Source organism: Solanum lycopersicum, chromosome 12 (assembly GCF_036512215.1).
Source record: "Solanum lycopersicum chromosome 12, SLM_r2.1".
Lineage (NCBI taxonomy): Eukaryota > Viridiplantae > Streptophyta > Magnoliopsida > Solanales > Solanaceae > Solanum > Solanum lycopersicum.
Genome location: NC_090811.1, coordinates 2,910,536 through 2,927,493, shown reverse-complemented (window position 1 = coordinate 2,927,493; position 16,958 = coordinate 2,910,536). Strand labels below are relative to the sequence as shown.

Below are 16,958 nucleotides of genomic sequence, written 5' to 3'. Positions count from 1 at the left end.
AGATATGAGATCAATAATTTAAATAAAAGAAAGATGTCCGGAGAGAAAATCTTAGGCCTTAAAATAAAAACGATATGACTTATGATACTGAATCCAAATAGAATAGAAATATACATACACTTCTAGATGACTGAATAACCAAAAGAGATGTTGATATAATATGAGGTCTCCCTCTCCAGCGGGACTAAAAAAGGTTGTATTGAAATTTCGCTCGACTTTTAAAATCGTGAGGGGGGGGGGGGGGTGAATGTAAGAATGTGAAAGGAAAGATTTGGTCAAAGTTGAGGGGAGATAAATATGTTTTATGGTCACATTACAAATGTTCTTTAGTTAAATGGCCTTTTCAATTGAATTAAAAAAAAAATTAAAATAAGAAATTGCTAAGTAAAATATACGTTATTATAGAGTTTGAATCTAAAATTTCAATCTATCTCTTGCCACTCAATACTATCGTTGATGTAAATCATAAGGAATCTTGATTTCGTATCAAGTCAGGACGTCATTTCATTTTCCTAATTATAACGTGTGGATTTAATTGAACGAAGAAAAGCCACCAATTTATAACTTTAATTAGGTATTGTAAACATTATTAGAGTTTGGCCAAGAAGAGCAAAGCAACATGTGCAAAATTTTCTGAAAATTCTGTATTTGGTCAAATTATTGGATGGCCAACAATATGGTCATATACCAAATCAATTATACATTATTAACATATCATGTGAAACACATATCAAAATTATAAATCATAATATAAAATTTCTAGCAGGCATCTTTGACCTTACCCTACTTATAGGTGTACCTTGTTGATTATAATTTCATTCACATTTTTTAGTTTATATACTTTTTTTGTATATGCATTTCGTTTTTAATAACTGTGATGTCTAGATCAGTCAATCGCATAACTGACTATTTTACCGTATACCAAATAACTTTGCACATTAAGATTAGACAAATCACCTAACAACTTGTATTCTTTTCATCGAACTCTAATCTCGTATGATTTTTGAACCTACGATTTTGAGTCTATATTGCTCGAAATTTATATTCGTTTCAGATCCTCCAAAGTATATTACTACTAGAGGATTCACATGAGCCAATTTACATTTTTGAAGAATTCAAACTCATCTCATAAATTCAAATCTTGGAAATGATATCAATTTATTGTTTTATTTCAAGAAAAAAGCCCTAGAGCCATACAAGAAAATCTCAACACAAAAAAAATAGAAAGACAAAAGTAACTTGCCTTAAGACACTATAAACAAAATCAATGAACCTTAATGAATTTAAATAATATTACATATATATATATAAATATAATAAAGTACTTAATAACAAACATAGTCTTGATTACAAAAAAAAAAATGTTAAAAATAGTATTTCATAGTTAGATCAAAGTGGCTTCAATCAATCTCGAAACCAACTAAAAAAAACCAAAAACTTGGTTATCTAATAGTAGTATATCAAAGCAATAGGCCTATAATCATCAGGGCAGTCTGGTGTACTAAGCTCTCTGTGACAGTCCTTTTGCTTTCCACAGCTCGAACCTGTTACCTCCTGGTCCACATAACACTAACTTTTACCAGTTACGTCACACCAAGACTTCCCTTCTTCAATAATCAAAAATGAAAACAAAACAAAAAAAAAACAAGAATAGTAACTAGAAATATTGCTCAGTTTTAACAAATTGAGCACCTAATCCCAACCATGCTTTGTTATCCTCATTCTTGGATTTCTTGTTGTTGGAGATTTGGTATGGTGCAATTGATGTTACTCTATCTTTCCTTTTCTCCAAGAATCTTGTAAGTGAATTCCGTCTCGCGATTGGTAAATCAGCAACAGAAGGCTGTGGCATTGACAGTTTAGGAAGTTCTTGAATCAATTTGTTACCAAAACTCACACCAGATTGATCAGCTGTTTTTTGATTCTTGATCATAGGATAAGTGAAATTGTTTGTGGGGTTCTGTTTGTTGGCTAACTTCATGATTTCATTTGCTTTATCAGCTGGAAAATCATCAAAAACAATGACTTGTCCACCATAAAAAATGGTCATTTGTGCCTTCTCTGGTTGATCAGGTTTCCAAGATTCTGTCTTTTTTGTGGATTGTTCTTTGGAGAAATCAAATTCTTGAGGGAAAAGATTCATGGGTTTTTGAGGATTTGTTTCAACGGACGACGATGACGACGATGAATCACTTGATTTCTCAATCATTGGTAACAAATTCATAGTAGTTGTGGTGGTAGTAGCTGTTTGTTGAGATCCTGTTTTCAAGAAACATGGAAAGTTCAATCAGTTTCATAAACCAAAACACAAAAAATTACAATCTTTGTAACCAGAAACATAAAGAACATAGCAGAATTAGAATTTCGAGTTTATGAGGATTTTCGAGATTTGTGTTTTAAAGTTTTTAAGTTTAGATCAAAGCTATTGAGCTGTGTCGAACTTGTAGACAAACTAGTAGCTCTTTGGATTTAGAAACATGAAAAACTACTTCTAAAAACCAAAAAGGGAGAGGCGGAGTTAGGATTTCGATTTTATGAGTTATGAAGTTCAGAAAAGATAGTTTAATGTTCTATTAATTAGTACTATTTACATATTAAGTAAAAAAATTAAACACAAATAAAAAGTTTTAACCAAAATTATTGAGTTATGTCGAACTTGTTAATAGACTTGTGACACATCTTTGCAACAAAAACATAGATTTTGAAATTTAATCGTCAAATATCTACTTGATTATGAAATATTATCAGATCTTCGAATATTTTCAAGTTTCCAAAAACTAATCCCGGACTTTCTTCTTTCTCTCACAACACTTCAATTAGTTTCAAGTAAAACACGCATCCAAACAAAACTTCAAAAACTCAAAAGTTTCAACTTCAAAATCTACGACCAAACCTACTCTAAGTCATTGCAACCAAAAATACAACAACAATATACCCAGTGAAATCTCGCTAGGTGCTATAGGAAGAATAGATTATACACAGATCTTAACAGACAGAGAGGTTGTTTTCGAACAATAAATACTTCAAAGAAAACCCAAAAGCTACAATCTTTGCAACCATAAACATGAAAAAATCCTTTCAAAAATCCCAAAAGCTACAATCTTTGCAACAACAAACATGAACATATACTCCCCAAAACCAAAAAAGCTACAATCTTGCAACCAGAAACATGAACAAATCCTTTCAACAACCAAAAACAGTTTTTCTCGTCTCAATTTACGTGACACCGTTCGTTTTCTAAAAGCCAAATAGTTTAAGTTTGACCGAGAACTTATGCCCGGAATCTATAGAGTTTTTAAAATGAAATTTATAAAGTTTACTATAACTCAAAATAATTAAAAGATATATGAAAACTTTACGGTCAAACATACGCTTATTCAAATCTCGAAACTCGAAAAGTTTCACAAAACCAACCAGAGTACTATCTTTGCAACAAGAAACATGAATACATACTCCCAAAACCAATAAAGCTTCAATCTTTACAACCAAAAACATTATAATAGCAAATAATGATTCATAAAAACATAAATAAAGTTCAAAAAAAAATTTAAAAAAGAACATACCAGTTGATTCAAAAGTAGTTTTGTAGATACCAAGATTATTAAGATCTCCAACAGAACCTTTTTTCTTCAAGAATTGACTCAAAAGGTTACAAGTCTGAGAAAACTGAGATTTCTGTCCGGTCACCTTGCCGGAATCCATATTTTCCGATGACCCCATCTTGTTTTTCCGGCCAAAAAAATGAAATATTTGAGAAAGTTGAAATATCAAGAAATGCTTTTTTGTGAACTGTTTGGATGAATAATTTTTTGTTTTGAGTATAATGTGTATATATAAGGGGTTGGGGTGGTGGGGTATGGCTTTTTTTTTTTTAATAATTTTTTTTATATAATTATTAATGAGAAACACATGTTTGTTTGAATTAGTTTTGTGTTTGATTTTGAAAAGGAAATGAAATAATTAAATGACAAAAGAAAAAGAACAAAAAAAGTAAAAAGACATATTTCAAACACGTTTTGTATTATTTTCTTGGGAAAAACAAAAGAAAACACTGTATATTGCGTGTTCCTTGGTTACCTTGTATTTTACTAAATTGCCCTTATTCTTCTTTATATTTACTATATTTGCCCTTTCGCGGGTCCGAGAAGGGAAAACGAGAGAGGAGATTTGAAGTTGGGATATCGAATATTTATCAACAAGACGTTGATAATACGATTAATATTTTAAATCTTTTAACGAAATGATTATATATTTTAGCAGATATAGATGTTGAGATTGAATCATATCGTCGCTCATATAAAAAAAATATTTTTACATGTTTGATTATAAAGAAGAATAAATTTTGTTCAAATTTTTTTTGTAGATAAAATAGTCAAGCGTTTTAATATTATATAAAATTTAAATAATCAATGATTGAGCTAATAAGATTCCACTCTTTTTTTTTTTCAACTTTCCCCTAGTTTCTTTTTTCTTTCATACCTCTTTCTTTCATTTAATATCGAATTAAATAAAAAAAATTATCACTACACTTATACTTAATTTTGATTGATATTTTGTGGTTAACACTTATTTAAAAGTGTGATAGTGGTAACTTCTAGGAAAGAAATACTCTAAAAATTAAAACAATATTTAGGACGCAACACATTTATAGTTGGATCACTAAAGTTAATCAAGAAGAATCAAAATTGGTTAATGACTAATTACTATAAATTGAATGATTATTGATTGAATATTTAACTCTTCGATAACTTTCTTTTATTTAAGTATGTTTAAACTTAAATATAAAAATATTATTTATATTAATCAGATGGTGAATTTTGTGAGATTCCATCAGAAAATTCTAATTCAATAAGAATTCTCAGGACTATTTTAATTTACCTAAACCCTACCTCTCTTGAATATGCATAAAAAAGTCTATAAATTCATAAAATATTGATCACAAAAATCGTATAAAAAATGGTATTTAAGTGATAATAGATAAATTGCTACTAAATGTATTTTTTAGGAGATAATTAACATTCTTCATAAATGTCGCTAATGTCTATAACGATATTAAAATTCAAAGATAAGTAATTAATATTAATAAAGACGCGTGCGACGCTAGCACGCTTTGTTAATATATATTTATTGTTGCTAAAAATTATTTTGTGTAAGTAAAATGTAATCAAACTTTTCTTGATAAAATCTGAAGAAATCCTTTTACGAAGAATAAATAATCTCAATAATATTCCCATTATTCTCGTTTGAAAAATACGTTATCCTCGAATTACGTAAAAATATTACAAGAGAAGAATTAAGAGATAGATAGATTTATATCCACATATAGTAAAGTTAAAAAAAGGTAAATTCATGTGGCCTCCATCAATGTATTTAAAATCTAACACCATTAATGTTGTACCATTTTACTCGTGACATATTAAATAGTGGCTAGTACATAAAGGGCCATTAAAGTTGTAGTACCATTTATTTAAAATTTAACACCATTTTACTCGTGATATATTTTGAGATCGAAAAAGTATTTATCATCATTAGTTATTTATATTAATTTAATGTAATTTCTTGTATTTAAATAATTTGATAGAGTGAATATATACATTAACTTATCATGTTTAAATGATGTTATTGTATATTCATATTAACGATTATACATTTATTATTATCATCATTAGTTATTTATATTAATTTAATGTAATTTCTTGTATTTAAATAATTTAATAGAGTGAATATATACATTAATTTATCATGTTTAAATGATGTTATTGTATATTCATATTAATGATTATACATTTATTGATTTGAAATAAATATTATATCGGTAAGGTGATACTATACCAAAGGGAAAGGAATAGTGTTTTGTCTTCGATATGCTAAAGTGAACAAATAAAACAAAAATTTACTTGTGAGTTAAAACAATGAAAAATTACATCGGATCAATTTTTTTTCGAGTTTCACATATTAACTATCTGTTATTCTTTTTTTTCTTATCGAAACTATTATCATATATGAATTAAAACAAGCCTCGAAATTTATTAGTCGATAGCTGAAATGTGAAATTCATTAATAAGTAATAGTTCAAATATCTTTTTTATCATGATCTTTTTATTTGTAATACCAGATAAATAAAAATAAACGAAGAAAAAAAAATTATAAATGGATTAATATGTAATAACCTATCTCTATGATATTATCAAAGTACGTAAAAATGATTAATTTGGATCGTTTACTTATTCAACATAAAAAATAAACAAAATTAACACTAGAAAAGTCAAGTTTTTTTTTCCTAGAATTTCATTTTATCCAATAACGTGTTTGACATAAAATTGGAACTATATAAAATTTTTTTTGAGAAACAAAAATAGTACAAAAAATATTTTAATTAAATGGAAATTCCGCAGAATATGACTTATTTGAGTTCATGGTCCCAACTTAGTTGACTCTAAAATATTTTTATAAATAATAATTATTGACTCCAAATTCTTTTTTTGAGTGCTTGAATTATTTTATTATAAGAAATAATTAGTAATAACGTGTTGTTGATTTGGTCTAATATATTCTCGAATTTTTCTTATTTTTTTCCACTTATGATTTAAATAATATATAAGTCCTTCACCTAAAAGCTATAGTCTATAGCCTATATATTAATTGTGATTTATTAAATAATGTTTTTTAATTAAGCTTAGCATATAATCTTTACTTCACTCTAGCACACCACTAATAATATCAATAATATTAAATTGTCATGTTCTTACGAGTTTTATATCATAATTTTCAATTATATATTTTTTAATTTGAACAAGTGTTTTTTCATATTAAAAACACATCTACTTTAAATAAATGATAATAGTTAAGATATGAAGAGGAAATAATAGATAGATATTAATATATTTAGTTAAACTTCGATATGTGTTTTAATACATAGATGATAGTTTAGGTAAGAAAATGAAATATTATAATAGTTCATGCGAGAAAAGAAACAATTTTTATAATAAATACGAGAAACTCACAAAAAAATAATACTTTAAACGTGTTTTTAATCATTAGGTCGAATAATCATGATAATAGTTTTATATTGTTAATTTATATTATCATTAAAATAATTATTTTTTTTAGGAGTCAAATATGAACAATCGCAATCAGTAATAAGCAAATGAAACACAACAAAGCCTACGTATTAAGGCAATTACGTTTATGAATTCTTATTATGATCTCAAGTCAATATACATATTTAGTAAATATCTTAATGTATATATAAATGTTATTTAATTTTCATAAATTCGTGTATTAATTATACACACATTTCTAGAGAATGCTCTTTTAATTGACTATTTTTACTTTTAAAAATTTAAACTCAAAACTAAACTTCTAATTAAATATGAAAAAACTTCGACTATTCTATCATAATACATGTCCACGTAATATTTATTATTTTCAAACAAGAATAAATGAGTTTGTACATGTTTGAAATAATTCAAGAGAAAAAAAAAAGTGGACACAAAATAGGACAATGAATTATAAATATCTAAAAAAAAAAGAAAAAGAGAATTATATAATAATAAATATAGTGCTAACACATGTTGCACGAGGCATTCAGTACATATGAGTCGCCGAGGATCGCGGTGAACGGAATAAGATTATGTTATTTTTACTTAAATATATTAAGTTTATATTGTAAATATAACGATAATAACATATCTCACAAGATTTTATAACTGAAGTCTGAAGAAATAAAAAAATATTTTTAAAAATATCAAATATTAAATATTATATAAAACAATATAAATATCGAACACGAAAAGAAAATGGAATCTAGATAGAGTTGTACACTTGGTGATGTTTCGAGGAAACATCTTCAAACAATGACCTTTCAACTTATTCCTTTCTACTTTTTTTTCAAAAATATAACAAAAGTATAATTTTTAATATATATTTTTTGATTTTGTGATATTTAACTATAAATATTAATTAAAAAACTTACTTTGAGTTATTGATCTATAATTAAAAAAAATCTTATAAAGTAGATAATGTAAAATATATTCTCAGTGTAAATCCTAGTTATCGTTATATTAAGATGGAAAATCTTGTTTACGATATTTATAAGTGAACTCGATGAAATTCATATTCCATCTTTAGACATAAATTTTAAATATAAATTTTGGAAATGAATAAGCTCTTTAGTTATAGATTCTTTTATTCAACACGAATCTAAAATTGATACGAAAACAAATTCTACTACTAATATCTAATTGAAAGTAGTTAAATTATGTTAAAAAATACTCCAATGTTTTAATTTATTGTTGCAAAAGTAATGCTTAAAGAATCTAGATTGTTGAGTAAAATTTTTAATCTATTTTTTTTAAAATTATGATTATTATAATATCTTTAATATATTCTTTTTTATAGGGAAGAAGACAAATTTTTTAACCACCACATTTATCTTAATGGAGTTAAACAATTTCCAAGCACTTTCCTATATTTGAAAATTGTGCAAAAGTGTAACTTCCTGGAAAAAGAGAAGATTAAAAAAAAAAACAATTATATGTAAAATCTTCTTTCCTACTAATAATATTATTTTATTAAAATTTAAATTAATTGATTTTATAAAAATTTAAAAGTCATGTTTATCGATAAGGATTCGATTTATATATTCTTGAGTATTCTTCTTTCTTTGTGAATATTTTTTTTTATTTTCGTCAAATATTTGATAAAAAATAATTTAACGAAAATAATAGTAATAAAAGAAATATGTCACTTTGATTTTAATCCAATAATAGCCAAGTTAATGTTTAAAAAATTAAAATTGATACACTAAGTTTTCACTATGCGTGAAATTCAAAGAAAAGTTGAACCACAAAAATTTTATCATATGCAGCCTTATCTTGTATTTCTACAAGAGTGTTTCCACTGCTCGAATCGGTGACAATAACCAAAACTAGTATAAAAAAGGTAGCCCTGTGCACTGAACTCCGATACATGCAAAGTCGGAGAAAGGAACGGACTACAATGATCAATTCTGCGAGAGGGTGTTTCCATAGCTTGTGCCCCTGACAATAGCCAAACTAATGTAAAAAAGAAAAAAATGAGTCTGGTGCACTAGATACAGGACTCGATGAAGAGCCGAATCACAAGAATCTATTATATTTGCAACCTTACAGAACATTTCTGCTAGAGGATATTTTCATAGCTTGAACGCATGACGATTGCCAAAACAATGTAACCAAAAAGGACTAGTTAAAAACATTACTTTGATGGAACTAAGATTCTGTACAGGAACAAAGGAAGTGTTCTTTACATTGGATCTGTGGGTTTTTTGAATACATCAAAAGGGACTTGGTTCTGTATGTATAATGCAGAGAACAAAATGTAATGAGAAAATAAAATAAAACACTGCCCGGTGCACTAAGCTCCCGCTATGAAGGCATTCCGTGGAATCAGTTCAAATGTCATAATCTATGTCTGTTGCGTTTTGAGCATCAGAACGTCTGATCAGATGTCCTTGTTCGTCATATAGATCGAGGTTCTTGCAAGGAGCAGGGAAGATAGTCCCTATAACACGACCTTGAACGTAAGCACACTGGAATATATGCTTCTTCTTGTATGTTAACCCAATCGACATATCTCTAAAAGTGACGTTTCTCACCCAGATTTCTTTGCTACCGTGGATTTGAACAGGCACGCGAACTCCCTCACCGTGGATTGTTGTGTAGCTTATGTTTTCCAGTAATGGGACAGCTTTGGGGTCAAAACTCTCGTCAGCATGTTCATTGTAATCTGTTTTGATGACGATTCCCACCCTAACGTTTTCAAATGTCAAGTTCTTGTATGTTATATCTCGAACGTATCCTCCTCTTCCAGGTGCTGTTTTGATGCGTACAGCACGTCTTGAGTTCCAGATAAAGAGGTTTTCCACAGTGACATTTGACACTCCACCAGACATCTCACTTCCTATTGATACACCAGCACTGCAATGTAGCTCACCCAGAGTTAGATCCTAGTAATATATTGGCATAAATCATAAATATGTACTCAAACATGGCCTCCACTGGCAAGCCATCCAACTTTGAGAGGGCACATCTAGACACCTCAACTGACAACTAAATACTCCAACTCGTCCCCCATTATGTCTCGCGGACACCCTAAGCTGACGTGACACAATTTTTGGAGGTGTCTAGATGATCACTTTGTAAGTTGGAGTGTTTAACTGACACAATGGAATACATGTTGAGGTGTCTATATGTGTACTCTCAAAGTTTGAAGTCTGAGTGTCTCTTTATGTGTTACGCCTTCAATCATCAATCAACTCAACTTCAGTCCGGTAATAGTTGCAAGACGTTACTAAAATGATCGTTGACCAAAAAAAGGTTATGCCTCATCAAACCAACAAGTGGCTGACCAGCAGGCCAACTGTCAATGTTCAAAGAACATTTGCTCAAATGTACGAAAGGAAAAAAGGGATTTGATTTTTTGAACATCTATAACACCCCCGGATGCAATTGTTCTCAGACACATCCAATCATGAAAGCAATGTAAATGATCATGCCTATATGGAAACCTCACCTGACATTGGAACGAATGACAAGGTTTCGAATGAGTATATTCTTTGAAGGTCGTCCATAAGCAATTCCATACTGATCCCATCCACTCTTTATTGCGATGCCATCATCACCAACGCTGATGTAACAGTTCTCTATCAACACATCTTCACAAGAATCTGATCACTCCATTAAAATACATTAGAAGCTTATACTGAGGGGCTGGTAACAGAAAATAAGAAGTATAAGAAAGTATCAAGAGTGGATATTAGAGTAATGTCAACATCAGATTCACATTTCAGCAAAACCCTGTTCAGAACTTAATTTTTTTGCAAAAAAGGATCGCATTGAACTGAAAGATATAGCAAATTAATATGTCAAAACTTGAGCTGCTTAACTAACAACAACATACCCAATGAAGTCCCACAAGTGGGGTCTGGGAAGGGTAGAATGTACGCAGACCTTACCCCTACCTTTGTGGGGTAGGGTGGCTGTTTCCAATAGACCCTCGATTCAGAAGAGAAGTTTTTGAAGCAGGGAAAATATGATAGCAAAATAGATATATCTATGTTGGCTATGTCTTAACTAACCCTAAGATATATTTAAACCTATCAAAGACTCACCTGGATCTATGCCATCAGTATTCGGAGCCCCAGCAATGGGTGCCAGGATTGTAACATTCCTGATTGTTACATTCTTGCAGTCATATGGATGGAGTGTCCAAAAGGGAGAATCTTGTAAAGTTATATTTGATATTAGGATGTCAGTAGACCACATGATCTGCACGAGCGGTCCTCGGGAATGGTTAAGAAGCTTCTGCCGGAATTTCTTCCACCATGCTTGACCCTGCCCATTAATTGTACCATTATGCCCTGTTAATGGAAACAACATATGCAATATTAGATCCAGCGGTTGTTCCCGCATACTTTCACAAGCATTCAGAATACTTCAATCTAGAAAATCTGCCAAGTTATTTTGAGCATGTAGTAGGTAAAAGATGCCTTCATCATTACTAAACCTCTTAAGAAACATGCAGAACATCTTCTAAAGAATATCACTGAATGTATGAAGGCAGAATCAATTAAGCAACCATAAATGAAGACGTTAAGTTTCGTTTTGCCAAATATCTCTGAAGTTTTTACGAAGATGGAATCATTAAGAAAACAACACTTCCAATTTTGGCACCAAGAGAACTTTGGATCATCTCTTTCTCCTAGGGGTGGGCGTTTCTTCGGTTTTTGGTTCTTCATTGGTACATATCAAACACTGAACCAAAATTAGTTCGGTTTGATTTTTTCAAATTTGGTTCAGTATGATTAGTACTCCCTTAATGCCTAGAAAAAAAGGGTAATTTGCTTTTGAATATGCGAGATGATGTGAATTCTGCTCATATAGCCTTTTTAACTTCATATAGCAAGTTACATGAAGCATTACTTCATATTTTGGATATGAAATGATTTGAATATCAACTTTGCCTACACAGTTCACTGTATATGTTTGATAACACACCAAGATCTTCGCAATGCCAATAATTAGAACATAGGACAATCAACAAGAAGCACAATCACAAGTGTATGTTGTTGTAAAGTTAACAGTTAAATCGAATCAATGGCAATAAGATGAAAGACAAAGCAAGGAAAACAGAGTTCTGGTGTCTGAAAGCTCGGTTCTTCGGCTAACCAAAATAACAGGACACTAAAACCGAGAACCCAACCGAATTAGTTTGGTCTGGTTTTTATGCCCACCCCTGCTTTCTCCCCAAAGTTCCCTTCATTTAAGAGACAATAATTTCGATTACAATAATACTATAAAAGAAACTCTTTAGTAGTGCTTATGGAGCAATTATTGACTAAGCACCAGCAACTGGAGGAAAACTATGACAATAGAATCATACATGGACTTGCAACCTGAGCAATCTCAATGATTTGGATCACTTAACTTACAGAAAATAAGATCCAAAAACAGATTCAAATTTCCAGCAAAAACAACACTTATAGCAAGAAATCATCAAAAGGATAACAATACAACTAACTACATAGCTAGTACAATCCCTCAAGTGGGGTCTGGGGAGAGTAGGATGTACACAGACCTAACCCTACCTTGGTGGGGGTAGAGAGGCTGTTTCTAATAAAAAATAAAAGACATAAATCAAGGACTTCAAAATTTTAAAACATTGAGCTGTTTTTGAGAAGCTATAATTTCAAACTGAGTCAGAGTCAAAAGCACCTGTGATTATCACGTCTTTCAGTTTTTGTCCATGGATTAAACTTCCATAGCGTGGTCCACGATGCTCTCTTCCATACCCATATGAAGGTAAGGGAGGCATGAGAGGCCAGTACTTCTCATCCTGTTGAATGCCATAAATACAAATAGAAATACAGAAGTAAAATAGCTGCCGTTAGTTCTCTACTAAAAGATGAAAAAGCAGGCTTCAAACTAAGGAAGGTTACTCATGTTCCAGATGAGACATTATCAAGTTATTTTGATAGTAGAGAAAATAATTGCGAGAGAACAATATTTCCATAAGTTGGCAGAAAAATGTCAACGTAGTGACACTTTCCTTTTGCCAATTATAACTAGCAAACAAAAGTGAAGTTTGCAGGCAAAACTGTCTCCACATAAAATGTTCCCTACACAACATTGCTCGGAACTGACAAGTAAATGGATAATTTCTTAAGTTAAACTAGTCGGACCAACCAATTCGTTTGTAAGGAATTCATATTTTGTATGCAACAGGGCTATTCTAAAGCACTTCCTCCTATCTGTTATTTCCAGGAAAATTCCCCTACAATGACAAGCACACACACAGAGATACACACACTCGGCAATTCGATCTGAAAACTGTTGAGTAATGATTGTCTTGTTTTGCTTTTCAACAGTGCATATTTGGATTTGGTTTTGGATGAATCAGATTAGTGTGTGCTAGAAAAATTGTTTATGAAGAACAGTCTATTGGCTTCTTCTTTTTTACTCTCGTTTCCAGAAAGCAGAACCAGCTTTCCATTTGGCTAGTCCACTGGAACGATTTGCACTTGAATCACTTATATTGTTAACCTAATTAAAAGGTACAGATAACTAGGCTATGACTCTAGAACGCTACAAAATTTTAGATCGTAAAGTCTCTTTGCTGACAAAAGTTGGAAAATGAAGATAGCTAAGCTCTATATTAGAACCTTCTAGGAGAACCGTAAGATATATGAAGATGGAACACAGAATTAAAATAGGACGGATGAAATGGATGAGTGCAATGAGAGTGTAATGCGATAGGAGGATGCCGACAAAAGCAGAGGAAGATTCGGAATTTTAATTTGATGGGTTCAATCTTTATAATTTTACTACTATACTTATTACACTTTTAGACTTATACGTTCAAATATAATATTTACTGAAAAACTACTAAGCTCCATAGAAAAATTTTTGGGTTCAATTGAACCCATAGTTTGCTAGCTACATTCACCATTGGACAAAAGTGAAAAGCATGTTCCACAAAACGGTTCTGAGGTGAAAAAATATCCACAAGACGAGTGTCGCAAAAATGTGGACGTTAAGATGGATTCGTTTGAGATGGTGTCGCTAGGTGGATCATAATATAAAAGGCCAGAGTTTTATCCACAAAGAATACTACAAATGGAATTCTCAGCCACCATAATCACAAGAAACTGCGCTGATCCTCAGCTCTGAACAGTAAACATAAATTAGGAAATACAACCACACAAGATAATAGAAACTGTAAAACGGATAGCACAGTTGAGGTGTTAGCAAACCATGGTTGGGACTCAACTAGTTTTTCTTTCTTTTTGATTAGGTATGGTTGGAGTGAAGTAGTTGTAAGCTTTTAAGCTTTCAGCTCCTTTATCACAAATACACTTAAATAGCTCTCCTGTTCTCTTTCTCTCTATTTTGTCGTCTTCTTAAAAACAGATGATTGATACTGTTTTTTTTTTGAGAGAATTATGAGTGATTACTGATTTTAACGAAATCAACAGCATCTCTCACTTCTTATCAATCCAAAATAAACTCAATTAATCCAAAGCTAGCTGGACTATCAGTATCATACAAATCCAAGCTACCTGACCAATCCACCAATAATCATAAAAAGCTTCCATAAGTAACAGTAAACAGTTAGTTTGGTGATTCCCCTCCCATCTATCCTAGCCTCAACGGACAGAACTGTGCTGGTGGGAGGTAGCAATACCCATGAAATCAGTCCAAGTACGCACAAGCTGGCCCTAACACCACCAATCACACGGTTATAAAAGTAACACTAAGAGCTATGTTGCTCGGATTCTCCAAAAATGATTCTGCATCCATGTCGAATACTTCAAAAAGGCACTACTTTTGAAGGATCCGACACACACCTATCAACTTTTTGAAGAGTCCAAGCAACATAGACACTAAGCAATTAGCACTATGTAAAACTCAAAGTTCTAAGCAAAGCTAACCAAACAATCAAATAAGAAACAACATACAATTAGCATAAATGAGAACAACAACATGAAACCTGCTAAGTTCATTGAGCAAAGATTAAAACTTGTAATGCTATTAACATATTAATAAACTTGCTAAAAACTTACATCAATACCCAATATAACAGCTCCCTCAGCAAGGAACAGAGTCATATGGCTAGTAAGATTAAACGGAGCCGTCAGCCAATATCCCGGTGGCACATTGAGCTGCCCTCCACCTTTCTTCCCAAGTTTAGCAATAGCTAATATTGCCTTCTCAAACGCCTCCGTATTAACAGTTACACCATCCCCAACCCCACCAAAGTCCGTCAAGTTAAACGCCACCGGCCGGAACTTCGGCACCTCCCTCGCCGGGAAAACCCGCCGGAAAATCAAGATTCCGGCGGTAGCATCAACCTGCCACCAGAAAACGGTTACCAAGAAAGCGATCCACACAGCAGTGATAATGGCTTTGTGGGTGGTGAAAACTGACGGCACCCATCGACGTGGGTGGTGATGGGGTTGCGTCCACCGCCACCAAAACGACGATGTCACTGTTTCCACCATATAATATACCAAAAAAGAATTAATCTTGGGATCTTAATACAGAAAATTATGAACAACCCAATTCCTAGAACCAATCAAAGATTCAATTTTTAAACTTTCTATAAATTGCTAAGTGGGAAACATCAAGAAATCAAATGGGGTTTAAAGATTCATTAATGGAGTTTCAAGAATTGGAAGGTGAAGTGTAGTGGTCAGGATTAGTGGAATGGTTGAGTACATTCAAAGGAAGAAGAAGAAGACTAGAACAATATAGTTTTGATGGTTAATTGATTTTTGATTAACACAAAAAGGTTTAGTGTTAATCAAGGCGCCTAATCTATTAAGGATTTTACATAGAGTTCATGTTAAACAATGAAACATAATACATAAATAGGGGAAAAAAGAAAAATATATTCGACCTGTCGTAAATGATACGTAAATATCTTTCGTGATATTTTTAGGACATTAGCGCCCCAGTCGTTAAAAAATTAGACATACACACTCTTTATATTAACGGATATACATGTTTCATGATCTTATTCACCGACCCGACATTTACTAAATATTCGATCAATGGATAAGATTGTGTTACTTGTTTCGATTCCGTCTTTCGCTGGAGTGAAGGGCGTATATGTTTTAGCCTTTGAACGGTAAGGGTACCAATGTCCCAATAGTATGACGGAGGGTATCTATATACCATTTACGATAGTTATTAGTTGGGGGTATTTTTGTCTTCCCCCTACATAAATATGACATTTATTTGGACCCCATTTCACATTTGCGTCTTTAAATTGAACAAGTAGTTATACACGTACTACGTATCATAATACATATGAGCCTCACATCTTATGTCGTGTATAGAATGTGTGTGTCGATTTGTTCAACTCCATACAAGTTTAAGTTTTTACTTATGTACATTCAAAGTTTGAAGTTTGAAGACAATGTTTATATGCCTTGAGAAAAACATGCCTAAACTATTACGTTTTCACAATTTTTCATATTTAAACTATGAAAATAAATCATAAAAGAAAAAATGTAATTTCAAAAACACAAAAAATAATAATTGAACAATACTACGAAATAATACTATAGTTTATAATCAAACTATACAATACAACGAATAATAATAGAAATCAAAGAACAATAAACTAGAGGAGTAATAGACTACCTTTTGCTCATCATAATCCACAAAAAAAAAAAAGTTTTTATACCAATCTTAAATTAATAGGTAAAATATTTATTAATATTTTACAAATTTCTTAATATTATTATTATTCAGTTTACTTAAAATCATAAAAAATGTACATTTAAATTAACCCAAATTGAGATAATTCGAAAAAATATGAAAATTATTGTAATTTTTAAATACCATCATTAAACTATATTATTTATTTTAAACCAAAGTCACATGATTTTATGTTATAAAAAAAAACCCCAT

General features: G+C 31.1%; 2 protein-coding genes across 2 annotated transcripts; both read right to left on the bottom strand.

Moving 5' to 3' along the window:
* Positions 1-1,657: 1,657 nt before the first annotated feature.
* JAZ2 (jasmonate ZIM-domain protein 2) lies at positions 1,658-3,720 on the bottom strand. Its single transcript, NM_001247954.1, has 2 exons — positions 3,564-3,720; positions 1,658-2,259 (listed from the first exon to the last, which is right to left on the bottom strand). The coding sequence occupies exons 1-2, from the start codon at positions 3,718-3,720 to the stop codon at positions 1,658-1,660; spliced, it is 759 nt and encodes a 252-aa protein (NP_001234883.1).
* Positions 3,721-9,225: 5,505 nt separating this feature from the next.
* LOC101252957 (probable polygalacturonase) lies at positions 9,226-15,997 on the bottom strand. The gene is made up of 5 exons (XM_004251653.5): positions 15,104-15,997; positions 12,756-12,876; positions 11,153-11,401; positions 10,555-10,708; positions 9,226-9,959 (listed from the first exon to the last, which is right to left on the bottom strand). Exons 1-5 carry the CDS (start codon positions 15,539-15,541, stop codon positions 9,434-9,436), a joined length of 1,488 nt encoding a protein of 495 aa, XP_004251701.1. The 5' UTR covers positions 15,542-15,997; the 3' UTR covers positions 9,226-9,433.
* Positions 15,998-16,958: the final 961 nt, after the last annotated feature.

Coding starts and splice junctions, on each gene's coding strand:
- JAZ2 (NM_001247954.1), bottom strand. CDS start 3,720: ATGGGGTCATCGGAAAATATGGATTCCGGCAAGGTGACCGGACAGAAA. Junction 2,260..3,563: donor AACTACTTTTGAATCAACTG/GTATGTTCTTTT, acceptor TCTTGAAAACAG/GATCTCAACAAACAGCTACT.
- LOC101252957 (XM_004251653.5), bottom strand. CDS start 15,541: ATGGTGGAAACAGTGACATCGTCGTTTTGGTGGCGGTGGACGCAACCC. Junction 12,877..15,103: donor CTGTTATATTGGGTATTGAT/GTAAGTTTTTAG, acceptor GGCATTCAACAG/GATGAGAAGTACTGGCCTCT. Junction 9,960..10,554: donor GTCATTCGTTCCAATGTCAG/GTGAGGTTTCCA, acceptor GCTACATTGCAG/TGCTGGTGTATCAATAGGAA.